At 37.2% G+C, this 20,944-nt stretch overlaps 1 protein-coding gene across 1 annotated transcript in view; it reads right to left on the bottom strand.

Annotated features, from left to right (window-relative positions):
* Nucleotides 1-20,944, bottom strand: part of INTS7 (integrator complex subunit 7) — an 84,822-nt gene that overhangs the window by 29,329 nt on the left and 34,549 nt on the right. Inside the window, exons 8-13 of the mRNA XM_038542073.1 lie at nucleotides 12,289-12,406; nucleotides 8,174-8,308; nucleotides 5,433-5,530; nucleotides 2,680-2,919; nucleotides 1,395-1,532; nucleotides 165-371 (exon numbers count right to left, since the gene is read on the bottom strand). Coding sequence (XP_038398001.1) covers nucleotides 165-371; nucleotides 1,395-1,532; nucleotides 2,680-2,919; nucleotides 5,433-5,530; nucleotides 8,174-8,308; nucleotides 12,289-12,406 — 936 coding nt within the window. The remainder of the gene's footprint in view (nucleotides 1-164; nucleotides 372-1,394; nucleotides 1,533-2,679; nucleotides 2,920-5,432; nucleotides 5,531-8,173; nucleotides 8,309-12,288; nucleotides 12,407-20,944) is intronic.

Below are 20,944 nucleotides of genomic sequence, written 5' to 3' on the forward strand. Positions count from 1 at the left end.
GGGGGGAGGGATTAAGGATTTACCACGATGTCCTATTATTTGATATTGCTAAATATATTTATCAGCAGATTTTTCAAGGTAGTTCAAATAGAATAACCCACAAAGAAAAGCGAGGCCATTCTCACACAAGTCATCATCACCAAAGGAGAATCAAGAGGACTTACTGTTAAGGAAGCAATCCCTTTGTGGTAGAATTTTAAAGACTCAGCAATGCAAGAAAGTGCTGAACTATAGTTCTCCTCTTGCAACCCGGTGAGGCACTGTTCTGCCTGTGAGAACTCCTTCAAACTATTCAGCCAGAAGTAGAAATGTTCTGAGGCAACCTGAGTCAGCAAACTCTGATAAAGCTCTCTGGCCATGTCATGGTTACCCTAAAAAAGGGGAGGTGGGCACATGATGAGGTTCTTACACTTGATGTAGCTGATGAGGCAGCTAAAAGACAAACTCAAACCCTGGATAAGTTTTAACAACCACTCTTCATATTATAGAATTCTTTGAGACTCGGGTCTAAGTATTTCGTCAGAGAAAATATGCTGAGCTGCTTTTATGTAACAAAATGCCCTTTAGTTCTTTTCTAGAACAGTTCCAAAAAGAAAATAAATGGAATTACCTATAACTCAAGACTAGGATTTTAGTTCAAACTACAGAAAGTGCAAACACTTCTGCACTGCACTGCATCTGCCTCTGGAAATGACTGGGGGAAAGGAGCTGATGGGGGCGGGGGTGGGGGGGGGGAAGGGGGGATGTGAATGCCACTAAGAAAAGCCTGGGGGCCAGGGATGCTCCACACCCTGCAGTGCCTCGATGCCTGGGGGTGTCCTGCCAAGAGAGCTCCTCCCCATTTTGGGAAACATGCATTACAATATGTAACATGATGCTTCTCAAATCTTGCTCTTTGGACTTACATCCAAAGGATTTCTAGAGTATCCAAGCTCTATATTTCCTCTCAAACAAAATAAAAATTGGTAGGCTTTTCATATGGTTGAGAAGGGACAGCATACTGCAACCTGCCCCCTGCCCCCATCTCTTAAGAATGACCAGGTCGGGGAGAGGGGGGGGAAGAAAGAGGTGGTGTACTGATAACAGAGGACAGAAGTGGTGGGTGGGAGGCAGCTGTGGCTATGAGAGTACAGGGCAAAATGGAGTGGCACTAATAACCTTCAGCCAGGAAGAGCTCATATTTTTGGAATTCCTGTGGAACTTCACCCATAACAACATACATGCCATTCCTATATGAGAAAAGTTAAAACTATGTCCTTTCTATCATCATCTTTCAATTCCATGACTAAAACATACTTCCATATTGATCTTCAGTTTGGACTTGGGCTAAGAAGCACACAATCTAAGGTCTACCATTTTCACCAACCCAGGTCGCAGAGGAGGATAGTACATACCATTCTGGATGCCTGTCTGGCAATTCGGTAAACGGTCCATCCATTGGAGACACTTTCAAGCTGCTGCTTAATTACTGCTTTTACTTCGGCAGATAGTGCTTTCTGACTGGCCACAAAAATCACAGTGGCCAGACTCACCTAACGATGAGCGAGAAGTAAGAGAAATAAGGAAAACATGTAATTCTATCCAATGTCATAGATGACTTTACCCAAAAGGAGAAAAACTAGAGCCCATCAAAATTGAACAAAATCTGTTTTCCTTTGACATTTATTAATTTTCCACTTTGAAATCATTAGGCAACTTACTCCATTGCTCAGAGCATTGTTTAACGACAGCAAATAATTAGAAACAATGCCCATAAACACGAGTAGGTAAATTAAGATATAATCACACAGTAAAGTATTATATAGTAGAGAAATAGATAGAGATACACTTATCTGTATAGATTTTTCACACAAAATGTGCAAAGATAGAAAATATGCAAAAGATAACATTTATATAAAGTTGAAAATATGTAAAATAATACTGCTTACTACTTAGGATATATACTAAGGTGGTAAATGTATAACATGTATGGGAATGATGAACACCAAATTCAGTGTAGAGGTTACCTCTGGGAGAAGGAAGGTACATAGAGAGGTACAGTTCAATTGGACTGAATACTTTTAAAAGATCTTATTTATTTATTTGAGAGAGAGAGACGTAGATAGCAACAGAGACAGCAAGAGAGGGCACAAGCGGGGAGGAGAGGGAGAACCAGACTCTCTGCTGAGCAGGGATCCTGATGCGGGACTCGATACCAGGATGCTATGATCCCGAACCCGAGCCAAAGGCAGATACTTAACTGACTGGGCCTTGTCGCCTGAAGAAAGCAGTTTTAGATACGAATAAACAGAGCTTTGTAAATCAAAAATGGAAATAGTAAAAAATTCTATTCTGACTTCAGCATATTGATATCTTACATATTACTTTAATCTTTTTTAAAAAATATTTATTTATCTGAGAAAGCACGAGAGGGAGCAGGGGGAGGAAAAGAGGGAGAAGCAGAGAATCAAGCAGATTCTCCACTGAGCATGGAGCCTGACACAGGGCTCAATCTGCAGGACCCTGAGATCATGACCTGAGCTGAAATCAAGAGTCAGGTGCTTAACTGACTGAGCCACCCAGGTGGCCCAATTACTTTAATCTTTTTAAGTAAGGTCAAACAGTAACACTGACTTCCTCAAGTAATTCCCACTAGACCAGATCTAGTCATCCCCAGCAGGTTAAAAAGGGGCTCTTTACCAGAAGTTCTTGTTGTTTGTCTGTGGCTGATCGCCCGATCACCTTATAGAGCTCCATGAGGTCCCCAAGCATGCCATCACCCAGCACTGGCAGCTGCATGGCAATGGCCGCCAGGCAATGGCACATGAGGATACGCGCTGTATCCTGAGCGCTGTGCAGTTGGGTCAACAGGGTCTCAACCACTGATTGGCTAAGATGAGGCCTGCCCTTGGCCAACTTCACCATACAATTTAGAGCAATCTGCATATCAAAGAGAAAATGGCTCAGTTACAAGTTGAAGGTATTAACTGAAGCTTTAAAGAAAGAACTTTGTACAAGTTATCAGAAAAAGGTTTTCTGTAGGCATAACGTTTTTCTTTGTAAGAAACACATGACATACTGAATCTTATTATTAAGATCTACAAATGTTCCGTGTTTAAAATGAAAAGTGAAGATTGTATATTCACCAGTCATTTTAACCCAAGACTATTAAAAAAAAAAAAAAAGACATGGGGAGAAAATCACAATGCTAAAGAGGCAAAATGGGTCTCATCATACTGCACTTTGATTACTTTTCAAAAATTGCTTCTCAAGTATGGTTTGTAAACCTACCTAGCTAGCATTGCCCAGGATGCTAAAAACACATAGATTCCTGGCCTTACCTATCCCAAAACTTAATGGATTAATTTGTTTTTTAGTATTTGGGTTAGTGAGAATTTGAAGTTCAAAAAAGGTGTCCTAGTGACTCTTAAGCACATACAAGTGGGGAAGAGGCTTCTAATTTTCTCTCTTATTTCTCACCGAAATCCAAAAAGCAACTGGCTTTACAACTTCCACTCAGGCCAGTTAATGGCATCAACTAATATTCCAGCCACCAGAACCAGAACCAGAAGTCTCTCACTCTTACATAGCCAACTGATTGCTATATCTTGTCATTTCCACTTTCGTCCAATCTTCAATATCCACTTCCTTTCCATTCTCTCTACCACAACATAAATCTTTCCCTAATTCCTCTTTCTTAAAAAGATGGACCCCTTAACCCATCGTTCACACCACAGCCATGTAGCTTTCAGTATGAGGTAGGCAGACACAACAATGTCTTCAGAAAGTGACAGATGCAGAGCTGAAGATCAGCTAGGTATCTTTCAACAAGCTATTTTATCTTCCTGAGCCTTAAATTCCTCATGAGTATTAAAGAGGAAAAATTTCACTAGATGAGATTTTTGTAAAGAAGGAAAGAAATGTATATACAAATTGTCAACAAGTTTGGCATATAATAGACACACTGAAATAACAAGAATTACAAAGAAGGTCACAGCAGGTCTATTTAAAATTTTAGTATCTCCTCACTACCTACAGAATCAAGACAAAGTTCCTTGGTATGGTATTTGATATTCTCCTTGAGAGAGCTGCAAACTATTTTTCCAATCTTATATATTGTCAGCCACAGTCGTTTATTCACCATTCTTCCAACTAACAAGTACATTTCTGTTTTCATGCCTTTTTTAACAGTGGTCCCTTGGGTTCCAATGATCTTTCCTTAATACTGAAATTCTACCCCTCTTTCAAGGCTTAATTCACATGACATCTACTTGTTCAAGTCTTCCCTAACATCCTGAGTTGAAATGAATCATTCAACTCTGTCTTCTCATTAGAACTGTACTTTTGCTTGTTACTACCAGGGAACTTCGTGCATTCTGCTTGCTATTATATATATTATAGTCCCTTAGATAAGTGTCTGTATCCTCTAAATGGGGAACTTCTCTAACAAAGGGACCCTTCATGACCATCTATATATGTCCCATTGTGCTGAGGCCAGTGTTTCATTGACACCTACATTTGGTGGGAAAATGATTTGGTGTATTCTTTCTCTCTCTCTCTTTTAAACTTTTAAATAAATGTACTGTGGTTCCAGAGGGATTCTGCGGATGAATCACTTGCCAAACGCTTATTGCCTATTTCCCTCCCCAACTCTTATCAGCTTTTATTTAATAATAGTAATATCTCTATTGTTCATCACTATGACATCAAACCTTTCCTTAACATGCTAAACTAAGTTATGACTTCCTTCAAATCACACCTTAGACAAGCTATCATTCTTATAATCTTTGTTGTCTACCTATTAGCTTTTTACTTCTATTAACCCCACTTTTCTTAATTTTGCACATCAACGAATTATATTTCATATTTCATTCCAATAAGAGTAGTTTCATTGCACATTTTTAAAATCTTAAATATCGCTAGTATCTTAAGTATAATAAATAATATAATAATAGATCTTAAATACTTATCAGTGTCACCTCAGATTATAAACTTCCTAAAGTCTAGGAGCTCTGCTTATTTAACTTTGCTTTATATTGTCTAGGCCCTTCATATGTATTTACTACAACTTAATAAACACTGTCAACTGATGACAAAATAGGTCAAAGCTCAGATTTTGACTTTGTCTATCCTTTGGAATAATAATGGTCAATGTGATAGTTTTGAAAGTGAAGATCAAGGGCAAATGTTTGTTTGAACTGGAGTTGACAAACTACTGCCCTTTTGGCCAACTCCTGCCTGGTTTTGTAAATAGTTTTACTGCCACATCCCACTGCCTTGTCCCCCCTTCCTCACACTATGACTGTTTCATTCTACAAGTGTAGAATCCAGTAGTTATGACAAACAGTATTTAGCCTACAAAACTTTATTTACTCTGATCCTTTACAGAGATTGCCAATCCCTGGATGAGGTAATAAAAACAGGCATTATATTAAAATAAGTGATATTTTCACCTTTAAAGTGGCTTGAGCACCTGGACTATCATCTTGACTACAAAGTACCAGAAGGGATTCCAGGCCAAAGACAGCATCTTGTTCCAGTGCCAAAAGGTCTAGAGGAAAAACACTAAGTTTTACAGTGGTCAAGTAGAGAAGATTAAACACACACACACACACACACACACACACACACTTAGAAGAAAAAAAACACTGAGGAATTGAAGATATAAGAAACAGCTAACCTTTCTGAAAAAGTACATGTGCCATTACTTCTGAAATGTAAAGGCTATCTTTGGGCTTCTATTTTTCCACTACTTTACTGATGATTATAAAAAAATATATACATTTTATCAAACTAAAAGGCTTTTGTATGGCAAAGGAAACCATCTACAAAACAAAAATGAGAGAAAATATTTGCAAGTCATGTATTTGATAAGGGGTTAGTACCCAAAATATATAAAGAACTCATATGACTCAACAGCAAAAAACAAACCATTCAATTAAAAATTGGGCAGAGGACCTGAAGAGGCATTTTTCTGAAGACGACATCCAGATGGCCAATAGGTACATGAAAAGATGCTCAACATCCCCAATCATCAGGGAAATGCAAATCAAAATAACCAGGAGATATCACCTCACACCTGTCAGAATGGCCATTATCAAAAAGACAAGAAATAACAAGCTGGTGAGGATGTGGAGAAAAGGGGCCCTGTGCACTGTTGGTGGGAGCGCAGACTGATACAGCTGCTGTGGAAGACAGTGGGAGGCTTCTCAGAAAGCTAAAAACAGAACTACTAGATGATCCAGCAACTCAACTTCTGGGTATTTATCCAAAGAAAATGAAAATACTAACTCAAAAAGACATCTGCACCCCCATGTTCATTACAGCATTATTTACAATAGCCAAGATATGGAAATAACCTAAGAGTCCACCAGTGGATGAATGGATAAAGAAAATGTGGTAATGATACATGGTGGATTATTATTCAGCCATAAAAAGAAAGAAAGCCTGCCATTTGAGACAAATGGATCAATCTTGAAGGCATTAAGTGAAATAAGTTAGATAGAAGAAGAAAAATACCTTATGACTTCACTTGCATGTGGAATCTAAAACAAACAAGCAAACAAAAACTGAGCTCGTAGGTACAGAGAACAGATTGGTGATTGCCAGAGAGAAGTGGTGGGCAAAATGGGAGAAGGGGGTTGAAGGGTGCAAACTTCCAGTTATAAAATGAGTAAGTCATGGGATGTAATGTACAGCATGGTGGGTACAGTTAATAATACTACATTGTATATTTGAAAGTTAAGAGAGCAGATCTTAAAAGTTTTCATCACAAGAAAAAAAAATTATAACTATTTATGGTGACTGATATTAACCAGACTGTGGTGATCATTTCACAATATATACAAATATCAAATCATTATGTTGTACACTGAAACTAGTATTTTAAAAAAAGATATATATATACCTATGTTAAATCAAGAGTTAAAGTCACAAAGGTATAAATAAAGTATAACTGAAAGTGTCACCAGCTTAGCTGAGGAAAATACCAGGAACAGCAAACCATATAGTTTGCTAACTAGACATAAATCTTCCTAACTAGACATAAACTATACTTGTCTATTTTCACCTACAGTGTAACTTTCTAATGAAAACCCTTCTAGGAAGTAATGAAGACCCCATATAATCTTATTAATGTTTTAAGTCAGACCACAAAGAACAAACCCCTTAAGCTGTCTCATGTAATAGCAGTACTATAAGCATTATTCCACTACCTTAGAGCTAAAGTTTCTCTAGAAGTTCTAGAAAATTCTGAATATATCAGTCATCCATATTGAAGTTAATATATATGAGCTTTGAGAACACAGTTTTCTGTGTTACATGGTAGAAAATACTCATTACTGTATCAAAAATAAAACAGGTTTAAATATTCAAATAAGAATCAACATTTAAGGAGCAATTTTAAAGAAACGTCACCTAAGTTAGTGTAGGGCTTGACAGTGTTAAGTCTAGTGAGGGTCAGGGCGCTAGAAAAAAATAGGTACTAGGAATGAGCAGTGCTGATGTCTAGTGGGGATAAGATCTTGACTTATGATCCTTAATAAAGATAAAAATAAACACTGAAACAGAAGAGAGGTCCAAAGTGCATTTGTTTTTGAACACCAGCTTGAACTTATTCAAACCTTCAGGTCAAAGATATTAGAAATACAGTAAAATATAAGCATTATTTTCTATTCACATTCAAAATTATGCATATCAGTTTAATGCTTTAAATACCTAGAGACAAATTCTAGGCAAATTTAATTCATATTACTCTGTTAACTCATTTGCCCCTAGGTGAAACTATTTGTTATTTAAGCCCCTTGATAACTTAAGGGATCTTTTCCTCAATTTTCCAGGTTTTTGTACAGGTGAACAAATGTCATACCACAGGACAGTGACGGGCAGTCATAAGCAATCCCTATCCACAGCACTATGCATGCAAAATTAAGCCCTGGGGAAGAAATGGGCAATGCTCCAATGAAACCTTTCAATTTCACAATCCCAATTCCAAGGTCCTCATATATATATTTTTTATTTTTTTATTTTTCATAGGATTAAGTAATTTTGAGACAACTTGCTCTAAGACCTCAGGGGGCAACCAGTAGATAAAAGCATATGTGCCAAGAATAAGGGATTAAAAAACCAAACACACACACACAATTGCACTCAAACATCAATCCAAAAGCTTACAACCAGTCCTAATCAAACTTACCTTTTTCTTGACAAGAGACCGTTATATTAGTTAGGACTCGTACTCCATGAGCTGCAATGCCTCTGTTATTATGGTAACAGCACTCTTGGGCTAATCTGACCAAGTCAGAGGATCTGGGGGAGGAACCCACATTTCCTAAACAAAAAAGAGAGAAGTAGCACAGACTTATTAATTCATTTATAAAGTCCAAAAGCAGTTCAGCATATAGGTTCGTTGTTCTCATTTTCAAGAGCAAAATCTCTACTCCATCTACTTCTACTCCATCATCAACATAAACCATCATTTCTGTTTCTCCTGTCAAGGAACTTAGAATAGGTATATCTGATAGTCTATAATAATTAGGACTTAATATAGGACTTTCCCATAAAAATATTAATTTAAAAATAAGGAACACAGCAAAAGCCAAAACAACTAAAGACTGTATCTTGGGAGGGCAAATGGATTCTTATTAAAACGGATGTCAATTTTAGGCTTATCAGATAAACCTTACCTTCCTTCAGGAGAGGAAAGAAAAAGAGAAACAAAAATTTTAAGTTTGCTCTTCCCACCTCAATGGGTGGCATATAGTTATATTGCAAAAGGTTTACACAGAATCCATGATTTTAAAACTGGAAAGGATTATGGAATCACATGATTCAATACCCTATTTTTACAGAAGAAACTGAAACCCAAAGATTTTAAGCATCTTGTCCCTGAGATCACAAAATTTGTTATTTATGCCCTACCTCTGTGCTTTATAACTTAAGTTCTATGCTATAAATTGCAGCAACTTTTAAAATTCACACTTGAAATTCTGTAATGTAAGGTTTGCATTATGTATATTTTTATTTATAGTAGAAAAACACTCAGGTGTGAGCGAACTTACAGATCAGCAGATTAAAGCTTTTCAGCTTTTTAGCAGAGTCTCTTGTTCCTGCCTTCCTTTTTCTATTCTTGCTTATTTTTTCACGATTCCTATCACCTTCAACCTTGCCTCTCATGCTAAGAGTGATCGTATTTTTTGAGGTTGAAGGAGACATGATTACTAATTACAAAGCATAAACCAAGACCATCCCAGGTGATGGAGGACATATGTTGCCTTACTGATTTCCAGTTTAACATAAAAGTACCAGCTCAGGTGAACCCTCAGTGTTGTTAAAATAGGCAAAATATTAGAAAAGTTTTTTCAAGACTATGGAACTTGTATTTCTTCCATTCTTTGTCTTGCCCACGTGACTGGGACAATACAGACTCATTTATAGATGTATAAGCATGTTTTGCAACTTGCATTTTTCCTTTTTTTTTTTTCTATGAAGACTCATCATAGAAAACTTGGGAGAAAATCAGAAAAAATTCAAAATTTAAAAACTCACATGCAATCACGATATGGAGATACTGACCAATATTCTGTCTTTAAAATATATTTTGGGCAGCCCTGGTGGCCCAGCGGTTTAATGCCACCTTCAGCCCAGGGTGTGATCCTGGAGACCTGGGATCCAGTCCCATGTCAGGCTCCCTGCATGGAGCCTGCTTCTCCCTCTGCCTGTGCCTCTGCCTCTCTCTCTCTCTCTGTGTCATGAATAAATAAATAAATAAAATCTTTAAAAATATATATATAATATTTTGCAGCACTTTTCTATGTTAACTGTTTTAGGGACAAAACTATTTTTTAATTTAATTTTCATTTATTTAAAAATTATTTACTCAGATAAATTCATCTGATTCAAAAGGTCCAACAAATAGTAGAAAAAGGTAGGTCAGTGAGTAAAGACTTTTACCCAATGTTCTAGGGTCTATACATTTACAAGCATCATATTTCTCGATTTCTTTTTCCTTTTTCCACAGTTTTGCATCGTGCTTTAAACACTATATCAGGGCAGCCCTGATGGCCCAGAGGTTTGGCGCTGCCTTCAGCCCAGGGTATGATCCGGAGACCCGGGATTCAGTCCCATGTCATGCTCCCTGCATGGAGCCTGCTTCTCCCTCTGCCTGTGTCTCTGCCTCTCTCTCTCTCGTGTCTCGTGTCTCTCATGAATAAATAAAATCTTAAAAAACAAACAAACTGTATCATGGATATTATTCCATATTTTCTCTTTAATAAGTTATATTGGCTTTTATCGCAGTTGTGTATTATAATTTCTTTAATGAGTTCCCTATTGATGGATTTTTTTATGCTATTACATCCCTTCTGATGGACAATGTTTTGCTATTACATATTATGATGCTATTAATAACCTTCCACATCTGTCATTTCTCAAATGTGTGAATGTAGGATCAATTCCTAGAAGGGAATTTCTGGGTCATTTATAGTTTTGACTGAGTATTTCCAAATCACCTATGCAGACATTTGATAGTTCACAACCCCTCCAGCAGCTTGGCCGTGTGATTTGCTCTGGCTGTTGAGACATTAAAAAACATGTGCAAGTAAATACTATGCAGTGCTTTTTGTGCTGGTGGCTTGCCTTCTTTTGGTGCTGCTAACCCTGGGAACCTGATGTCAACAAGGCTAAGCTAGCCTGCTGAGTCACATGCAGGAGAATTAAGGTGCTCTGCTGAAAGCCTTTCAACCTCCAGCCAGTGAATGAGGCCCTCTTAGACCATCCAGAATGGTCAAGGTTCCAGATGATTGCAGTCTTATGAGTAAAAGCCCATGTGCGATTGGGAGAAGCATTCAGCCGAGGTCAGTCAAAACTGCTGATATGCAGAATCAGAGCAAATACAATTGTGATGGTTTTGAGCCACTAAGTTTTGAGGTGATTTATTACATAGCAGTAGGTAACTGACATAGAAATACCTCACAGAATCACCAGAAAGACTAGAAAACTAATCTCAGAAAATGGACAGGAAAAAGGCCAAGCTAGAGACCAGCCAAGATTGCAGCCCAAACCAGGCACAGAATCAGTTGAGTGAAGATATTACCACCATTCATACTGATTCCTCGATGGCACAGCTTACACTGCTGCCAAAGGTATGGCGACAGAGCAAATGCCCACTGCTAGGTAGACCCTGGAAACCAGGCGTGGCTGAGGTCACTGCTGTGGGGCTAGAATGGATTCTCCTACTTCCCTACTACTTCTTGTTACTGGCTCCCAATTCAGCCTATGCTATGAAATCATCAGCTGAGTCCAGGTTACATGTGTGCACCCGAGCTGGCAGGGAGGTTGGCAAAGAGAGTACCAGGTCTTTTCATCTTCCTATCAAGACTTATTTTTTTTTTAAGATTTTATTCATTTATTCATAGAGACAGAGAGAGAGAGAGAGAGAGAGAGAGAGGCAGAGACACAGGCAGAGGGAGAAGCAGGCTCCATGCCAGGAGCCCATGTAGGACTTGATCCCAGGTCTCCAGGATCATGCCCTGGACTGAAGGCGGCACTAAACCGCTGAGCCACCCGGGCTGCCCCCTATCAAGACTTCTCTATATGGCAGGGAATTCCCTTTACCTGGTAAGTTCACAGGCTGTGAAGCCATAAAAAGAACAAATGGACACTGCAGTTCTTTAACTAACTCCATTCAAATTAACTGACTAAAAAACAGGAAGCAATATAGATCCCACAAAATCTGCATTAAAACAAAACAAAACAAAACAAAACAAAACACTTTTAGCCATTAAGTCTGTTAGATAGCAAACTCCTCAATGGGCATTAATAAAGGCATTTTGAAGTTAAACCATCTAGAATAGGCAACTGGGAAAGCATTATTGAACTGGGGTAAAGTTTTATTTTAATCATTTTCCAGAGGGATAACATATACCTAAAAGAAGGTACATGACATTTGCTTCTAAAATTCACCACCTTTTGGCCTTTAAAATGTACTTCAATCCAAAGGGCACATTGAGTCAGAGACATACAAAAGCAAACGAGCTCTGTTAGGGATCCTCAAAAATATGATTTCACCCAAACAGAATTCAAAATGGGGCAAATCTATAAAAAACAAATCCTTGAATTATGATCAGGGATGCAAAATGTTATGTCCACAGGCATTAGTGAAGAAATCATTTTCAAATAAAATCACCAGCATACAGTACATAAAATCGAAACCATTCTGGATTTTCAGGCTTGAAAGAAACCACCTGCATCATTAACATGAGCAAAGGGATGAGCACATTATCCATCTGTCCTCTCCTTTCTTCTCCTTACCAGAAGCTATGCTGAAGTAATGTTTGATGGCAATGGTCCCTGACAGTGTGGAAAGGACAGACAGCATTCCAAGTTTCAGGCTGTCGTAAGGAGTCTGGAGGGCACATTCACAGAGTGCCTGCGATACAGAAAAGAAGGGAACACAGAAGTTGAAATACCTTCAAACTGGTGAATTGTTTTAAATGTTCTAGCTTTTAGAAAAATGTTATCTTTTTGCCCATGATAACAAACTTAAGTCAAACTGCTGCAGCCAAGAGGAGCATCAGGAGACATATTAGCTGAACACAATGCCATTTCCTAGAGGGGACCCTATACCAGAAAAAGGACATTAAGTAAAAATGAAAGCAACCAGAACCAAAAATGAGCTTTGGTTAATAATAATGATGTACCAATGTCGGCTTATTAATTTTAACACATGTGCTGGACTAAAGTTAAAGACCAACAATTCGGGAAACTGGGTGTAGGGTGTGTGGCAACCCTCTGTATTATCTTTCCCATTTTTTTGTATCAATCTACACCTGTTCTGAAGAATAAAGTCTATTTTTTAAAAAGGTTATTATCATGACTGATTTTTTTATTAAGCCCACTGAAAATTATGTACTACTCAGTCCTTACATGCAAAACTACCACCTCCACCACCTTTCGATTAAGAGATATGAATATTAGTTCATATGTGTATATTTAAAAAAAAGTAAGAATGTGATACTCTATCTTGCATGTAAGTGAATGCACTATCCATCCTTCTCCATTTCGGGTCATCCACTTTACTCCTATCATCCACTTTACTCCTAACGTGGTCTGAAGAATTACCAAAAACAAGATGCTCATTTTTCTTTCAGTAATACATGCTCCTACTATGGTGACTCTTGCCTCATCCTGCAAATTTACTCTTAGGATATATGTCATATAAACGGTCAAATAACTGCTCTGCTAAATTAAACTAGTTCCCATTCTCCCACAAAGACAAAGGTTCAGAAAATAGCAAAACTTAAAAGACTAGGGGAAAAATAAAAAATAAAATTTCAGAAAAGGTTAAACAGTAAATTTATTTGTACCAGATAAAAATGTCAACAAAATCTTAGGAGTGGAGAGATTTATATAACCTGGTTCTAAAGATCATACAGATAAATAAAAATCAGAAAAATTGGGAAGCCTCAGTGGCTCAGCGGTTTAGCGCCACCTTCGGCCCAGGATGTGATCCTGGAGACCCAGGATTGAGTCCCAAATCGGGCTTCCTGCATGGAGCCTGCTTCTCCCTCTGCCTGTGTCTCTGCCTCTCTCTGTCTTTCTCTGTGTCTCTCATGAATAAATAAATAAAATCTTAAAAAAAAAATCAGAAAAATTCTCATGAAGTATAATGAGAGACAAAGGAAGCCCCACCAAGTATAAAATGTACAATAAACCTATAGAAGTCAAAGTAGCTTTTCCTACTCATGGACTGAGAAATCAATAAGTGGAAATTAGTCCCAGAAATACACATATAAGTTAATATTTGTTTAGTGGCATTTCAAATCAGAGGGATTTTGTAATAAATGGCTCAAGGACAAATGGTCAGTCATCTGGGTAAAATAAAACTTAACCCTTGTTTCTTTTTTATAAATAAAAACCAAAGCTATAAGAAGTACTAAGGGTTAAAATGGGAAAAGAAAACTTAAAAAGATAACTGACAAGCCTGAGGAAAATGTTCATATCATATAAGGTCAATAAAGGCCCAATCATCTTAATATATAAAAACTTCTTACCAGTATACAGGCAAACAACCCAATAGAAAAATGAGTTCATAGACAAAATTTATACAAATGTCTTTTAAAAATAAGATGCTAAACATCACTCATTATTTTGAAATATTTAAAAGATTTTTTTCAGCAGATTGGAGAAGATTAAAGTTTAATAAGACATACTACTGAAAACAGTGTGGGGCAACAGTTGCTCTCACATTGCCAATAGAGAAATAAAATGGTATAAACTTCATTAATGGGTAATTGGCATTGAATATAAAAACTTTAATTATATGTATCATAGGACCCAAGAACTTCTTTTTTAGAAATGTATGCTCACAATGATGTTTTGTTTTTATTTTTTTATAAACTAGTCAAGGTAGCCATGTAATAGTAACAGTCAAAGTACTGGAAACAACTCTATTGTCTATGGTGGGACTGGAAATATAAAGGGAGTACCATATAGCTGGTGAAAGAATGCAGATCTAAGTATTAATGACAGAGGTTCCCCAAGATGTACTGTTAAGTGATAAATGGTTCAGAACATGCATATACTGCATTTTCATTTTCATACAGTAAAAAGGACATACACATGCTTATGTATGGATGACAAAATTTGGAAGGATATGTAAGAAATTAGTAAAACTGACCACCTCTGCAGGGGAGAGCTGAGGGAAGAGGTAACTTACAAGACAGACTTACTTTCACTCATTGTGCACCCTGAACTCTGCATTTTTAATCATGTGTATGTGTACTTTTACAACCGAAAGAAAAACCTAGTTAATAACAAAATCAGCAGCAGCAGCAGCAGCAGCAGCAGCAGCAAATAATCATGACAGCAATGGAAATGGACTTGAAAGACAAAGTAGGTTTCTGGTAATGGAAGGGAAGACTGTGATCGAGATGAAGCAAACAAGAAGTGTGGCGGTTAGGCCAGAATATGGAGTATTTATTTGTGGCCTAGGAGGAGCTATCTCCAAAAGGGATGAAGGCTAAGATAGAGAAACACTCAGAAGATCCCGCCAGATTAAAGATGGCCCTGAAAGTTAGGCAGAGTAATTTAAGCTTAATGGGAAAGGAAATAGTAAGTCACTGGAGAGGAATAATGTTAATGAAAGATTTAGAGAAGATTATTCTGGCAATGATAAACAGGTGAGAGCCAAAAAGCCTAGGGCAGAAATCCAGGCGGTGGTGATAGATGATGGCCTGAACTACAGCTTGAGGGTAGGAATGGAGAGTGGAGGGTGAATACGATAACCTTGCAGGGAATAAATCAACAAGAAGGATTCAATGATTACTAAAAAATTTCAAACCTGATGACCAGAGAATATTGGTTCCATTTATGAAGACTGAGAATTTATGGAGATAAGCTAATTTCTGAGGAAGGACAGAAACAGGAAGAGATATGAAATCCAAGAAGAAACATCTACCAGGCATTTGGAATCTGACATGTAACAGATTTTTAACCCCAAGACTTGCATCAGAATTCTGGCTCTGCCACTTAACATCTCTGTGATCTGTGCCAATTACTGAAATCTTTGAGTCTCAACTTCTTTGTCTGTAAAATGGGGGTAAAGACGTATACAGAATTGTTTTCTTTCTTTTTTAAAAAAAACATTTATTTTAGAGAGAGAGAGAATGTGTGTGAAGAGGAAGGGGGAAGATAAATCTCAAGCAGACTCCCCACTAAGTGTGGAGCCTGACTGTGGCTCAAGTCCATGACCCAGGAGGTCATGATCTGAGCCAAAATCACAAGCTGGATGCTTAACTGACTAAGCCACCCAGGCATCCTGTAGAATTGTTTTCATATAAAACATCTCTGAAAAAACATACTAGAAATTAGACATTGGTTGCCACTGGGCAAATGATTGGATGGCAGAAGACTTAAGTGGGAAATACCTTATGATACATATCCTTTTGCAATTTTTGAATTCTGACACATGAACATACTAGCATAAAAAATTTTAAATAAAATATAAGTGGGGGTGACATTTATTGTCTGTAATAATAAAAAGCTCCTGAGACGCAAAGAGCTTTGCAAAGCTCTACAAGCTACTATGCAGGAGAGCAGTTCAGAAACTCAGGAAGAAGGACTAAATCACTGGAGAATGAATGCCCACATTGATGTGAGGGACACCGTCAGAATAGCAGAGAAGAATGGGAGGAAGCACTGAGACTCAACTGAGCTCAATGACACAATTCTGAAGAAAAGGGGGCAGTGCAGAAACCAGAGAGGATACGGGGTTTTTTTTGAGAGTGGGAAAAATGAATGAGGACAATTCAGTGCAAAGAAGCCAAGAGAAGGGGTAAAGCTGACAGTGCCAAATACACTAAAAGGAAAGATGACAAAGGCAGACAAGCCTCCAGATTTAGCATTAAGAACACTAGTGACATTTCAAGTGCCTAAGCAAAAGTGATAGGAAACAGATCTAAAGGCAGGTGTATTAAAGAAACAGTGAAGGATAAAAAAATAAAAGCAGGCATAGATACTGTTTTTGAAGTACAAAAGAAAGCAGTTTTTAAAAAATGATTGTGTTTAAATAATACCATAGTCTTTTCTACTTATTCAAACACTTAAGCCATTTCCATTTATCTATGTCTTACTGCCTAAATTGTCCTACCTTATGCTCTTAATTAGTTTAGGCTTAGGAATAAAATCCTCAGCCAAATGCCCCAGAAGTTAAGGACTATTTACTGATTTAACTTTGAATAATTAAGAAACATTTAACCTTTTGGGATAATCAAGAAGGTGTACACAAGGCATTTATTATGATAATGATATTAATAATTTTTATTTTTTAATTTTTTTGTATTAATTTTTTAAAAAGCAGAAAGAATTTCACCATTTAAAAAATTGAGATGGGTTTATACTATATGTTGGCAAATCGAACTTCAATAAAAAAGTAAATAAAAAATTTTTTTTAAAATTTGAGAAAAATGTTAGAATAATTTTTGATAAAGTTATTTATGTTATCTTCTAATTTCTGTCACTCAGTACCGCATTGCATACCTAAAATGCTCTCAGTAAATACATACTGATTTCAAGGTTCATTGATTCAAATCAGTTAGCTTAACAGAGCACATCACAAAGTTCCCCAGAGATGGCATGTCAATCCTATTTCAGTGATGAAATCTGGCTCATTTCTGTTCCAAGGATATGACCTATTACAAAACTGTCTTACCAGGTCCATTTTTCATACTGACAAAAAGGAAAAAAATCTAACTCTTCAAAACAGCCCCCTCTCTCCCTTACTTCCATGGTCATCTTTACTGATTGGTTTGAATTTGTCTCTCTAGGCTGGCTTACCTCTCTGCTCAACTGAAGCTCTGTCCTGAATTACTGTTTTCTAGGTCAGTTCCTAACTAGGGGCTTCTCCTCTACCCTAGAATGGGACCAGCCACCAGGGATGTGCTCCAGAAAAGCACAGCAAAAAGCTTATAAGCTTTAACATACAGAAAAATGTTATGTTTAAAAGTACTCTGTCAGAGACATAACCCCTCTAAATTTTCTATATTTCCATTGTATCAACCCATAAAGAAAAAGATGATTAAAAGAACTAATTCTCAGGCTTAACTTGTCATTCCTCCTCGTATTAGGTAAAGTACAGATCAGAACTCTCAGGAGATATAAAGCCAAAAATAAAATATGTCTTTGAAAATATTCAGAACAAATAATCTTTCACTTTGTAACAGAACTGCTTAGCAGAGAGCCTGACATGCAGGGCTCCATCTCAGGACCCTGAGATTAGGACCTGAACCCAAGGCAGATGTTTAACCAACTGAGCCATCCAGGTGCCCTCATCAGTTTAGTTCTTTTGTAGTTAAGACTGTTTCTTGGTTTGCCTCTCCCTTTTTTCCCCATACGATCATTTGTTTTGTTTCTTAAATTCTATACGAGTGAAATCATATGATATCTTTCTCTGACTTCTGCTGTAAAACAGAACTCCTTCAAAAACACTTTCTATATTTATTGTCTCTGATATTTCTCCTGTTTTTCCAATCAGTCTTGTACCCACAATACTCCAATAAAACTGTTCTCATGCAGATCATCAACTATTTCATTCTGCTAAATGCAAAGGCAAATTATCATTTCTCATCTCTTGGAGAATACAAATACAGTGCAGTATCTCCCATGGTGGACTGCAGCGTTTTTCCTATAAAACAGTACAATCTTGACTTCTCTCCTACCTCACTGGCTGCTTATCAGGCTGCTTTGCTGGTTCTTATTTCATCATTCCCTGAATCTTCTCATTTATTCTCTCTCCTTAAGTGACTCATCCAGTCTCATGACTTTAAATACCATCTATGAACTAATGAGACTCTCATATTTACAACTTCATTTAGATCTGTTCTTTAAACTCCAACTCCTTGACATCTCCACTTGGATGTCTGATACCATAAACTTTATTTGACCAGAACTGAACTCTTGATCTTTAAGAAATAAGCATCCTACAGTCTTACCCATTCCAAGTAAATCTGTTGAAGCCAAAAACCTTGAGTCATCTTTTGTCTTATACTCTACAAATAATCTGTCAGTAAATCTTTCAGACTTGCCTTTAAAATGTATCCAGAAAAAAAAAAATAAATAAAATAAAATAAAATGTATCCAGAATATTAGCACTTCTCCCTGCTAACTTCACTGTTCCGCTGGGTTCAGATAACCATAGTATTTTCTAATTGGAATATTTATAATCACCTCCTAAATGTTTTTCCTGGCTTCTGCCCTTGTGTCCCTACAATCTAGTCTCAATACATCTAAGCCAGAGAGAATCTTTTGGAACAAATAGGCTAATGTCCTTTGCCCCCCAACCCCTAACCCCTGGTAACCATCACTTTACTCTCTGTTTTCATAAGTTTGGCCTTTTTAGATCCCACAAATAAGTGATATCATACCGTATTTGTCTTTCTTTGTCTGACTTGGGATGGAAGGGGTGGGGGATAGGACAGATGTTGTTTAAGGGTACGAACTTAAAAAGAGTAAGTAAGTCCTAGAGATCTAATGTATAGTATTACAATAAATATGGACAACAATATTGTATGATAATCATCAAACATGCTAAGTCTCTAGAACTTAATTATTCTAACCATTAAAATTAAGAAATGATAATTCTGTAATGCGATGGGTTGCTAATTATCACAAAAATGGCAATCATAGTACAATATATGCGTATCATATCAACATGCTGTACACCTTAAATTTATACAATGTTATATACCAAATATATTTCAATTAAGAAATAATAATGGCCTGTACTAAAGAACAGGACACATAGGCCCTAAATGATCTGCTACCCACTTCATCCATCTTACAGCATCTCCAACTCTTCTCTTTGTAATCACACTGACCTCATTCTCATCAATGCTTTCACCTCAGGACCTTTCTTGCTATTCTTTCTGCTGGTAATGCTCTTGCCCCATGAAGCTGGTGGTCCCTCCTTTAGGTCCCTGCTTAAGTGTCAACTTCTTAGTGACAGCTCCCCTGACCACCCTGTGTAAAACTGCAGCTTCCATCTTCCTCACTCACTAATCCTCTTCCTTGACTTTTTCTCCATAGCATATGTTACTACCTGGCCTCTCTACCTAGCAGAAGCAAATCCAAACCTTCTCTAGAGAACAACTTCTTCAGAGAATTCTCACACATACTTTTCCAAGGAAAATGAGTAGCTCAAGGTGAAAAAACAGACAAGTATATAAGGAAAAAGGGTACTATAAAAGAGGGCCAATAGAAATCAGGAGCAGAGATACATTTGAAAAGACTTTACATAAGCTGGAGAGATAATTGTTGAACTAAAACAGGAGAAATTATTCACAACACAACACAAAGAGATAAAGAGATGGAAAAAGGAATATAAGGAACATGGGGGATTCATAGAAGAGCTAACATATATTTAAGTGGAGATCTAGGAGGAAAAGCAGTATCTGGAAAAGTTATGGCTGACAATTTCCCAGAACTGTTGAAAAGCACCATTCTTATGATTCAAGAAAATCAATAGTCCAGGCAGTTTAAATAGAAGAAATCTATAATCAGACTGTTCATAGTGCAGAACATCAAATTAGAGAAAAATTTTAAAGCAGGAAAAAAAATTCCTTCAAAAGAGTACTGCTATTCTCAGCAGCAATAATGGAAATCAGTAGACAGTAGACAGTAGAATGGTATTCTCAATGTGCTGGGCATTCTACTCCCAGAGAGAGTGTCTTTCAAGGTTGAGGGCAAAATGAAGACATTTTCAGACAAACAAATACTGGGAGAGCTTACCACCACAGATCCTCACCAGAGGACTTTCCAAAGGCAGAAGAAAAAGTATCCCAAAGAGAAAGGCTGAGATGCAAGAAGACCAAAGACAATGGAACGTCCAAATGGTCAATGAATTTATAAAATAACATTATTCGATACAAGAGGATTAAGACACATGATAACAATATGTAAGAGTTTAGAAGGATATAAATGAAAAGTGCATTTTAAGGTATTTGCACCAGAATTAACACAGGACATAACTAAAACGTAAAGATGCATTAAAGAAACGCTGGAAGTAAAACAGTGATAATCTTGTTGTTTTAAAGATTGTATTTATTTATTTGGGAGAGAAGGAGAGAGAGAGAGAACCCATGAGGGAGGGGAGGAAGAGAGAGAGAAGCAGACTCCCCACTGAGCAGAGAGTCTGATTCAGGGCTCGATTCCAGGACCCTGAGATCAGGACCTGAGACAAAGGCAGATGCTTAACTGATTAAGCCACCCAGGCAACCCTAAAACAATGATAATCTATCAGATAGATACATCGAGGAAAAAACTGAAGTAGCTATAATAACATCAGACAAAATAGAAGGCAAAAGATGTAGTATAGATAACTAGAGAAATGAAAAGATATAGCATATTCATGCATTAAAAGACAACATCGTAAAAATATCGGTTTCTTACAAATCGATCTTCCCAAATGATG

This window comes from Canis lupus, chromosome 7 (assembly GCF_011100685.1).
Source record: "Canis lupus familiaris isolate Mischka breed German Shepherd chromosome 7, alternate assembly UU_Cfam_GSD_1.0, whole genome shotgun sequence".
NCBI classification, from domain to species: Eukaryota; Metazoa; Chordata; class Mammalia; order Carnivora; family Canidae; genus Canis; species Canis lupus.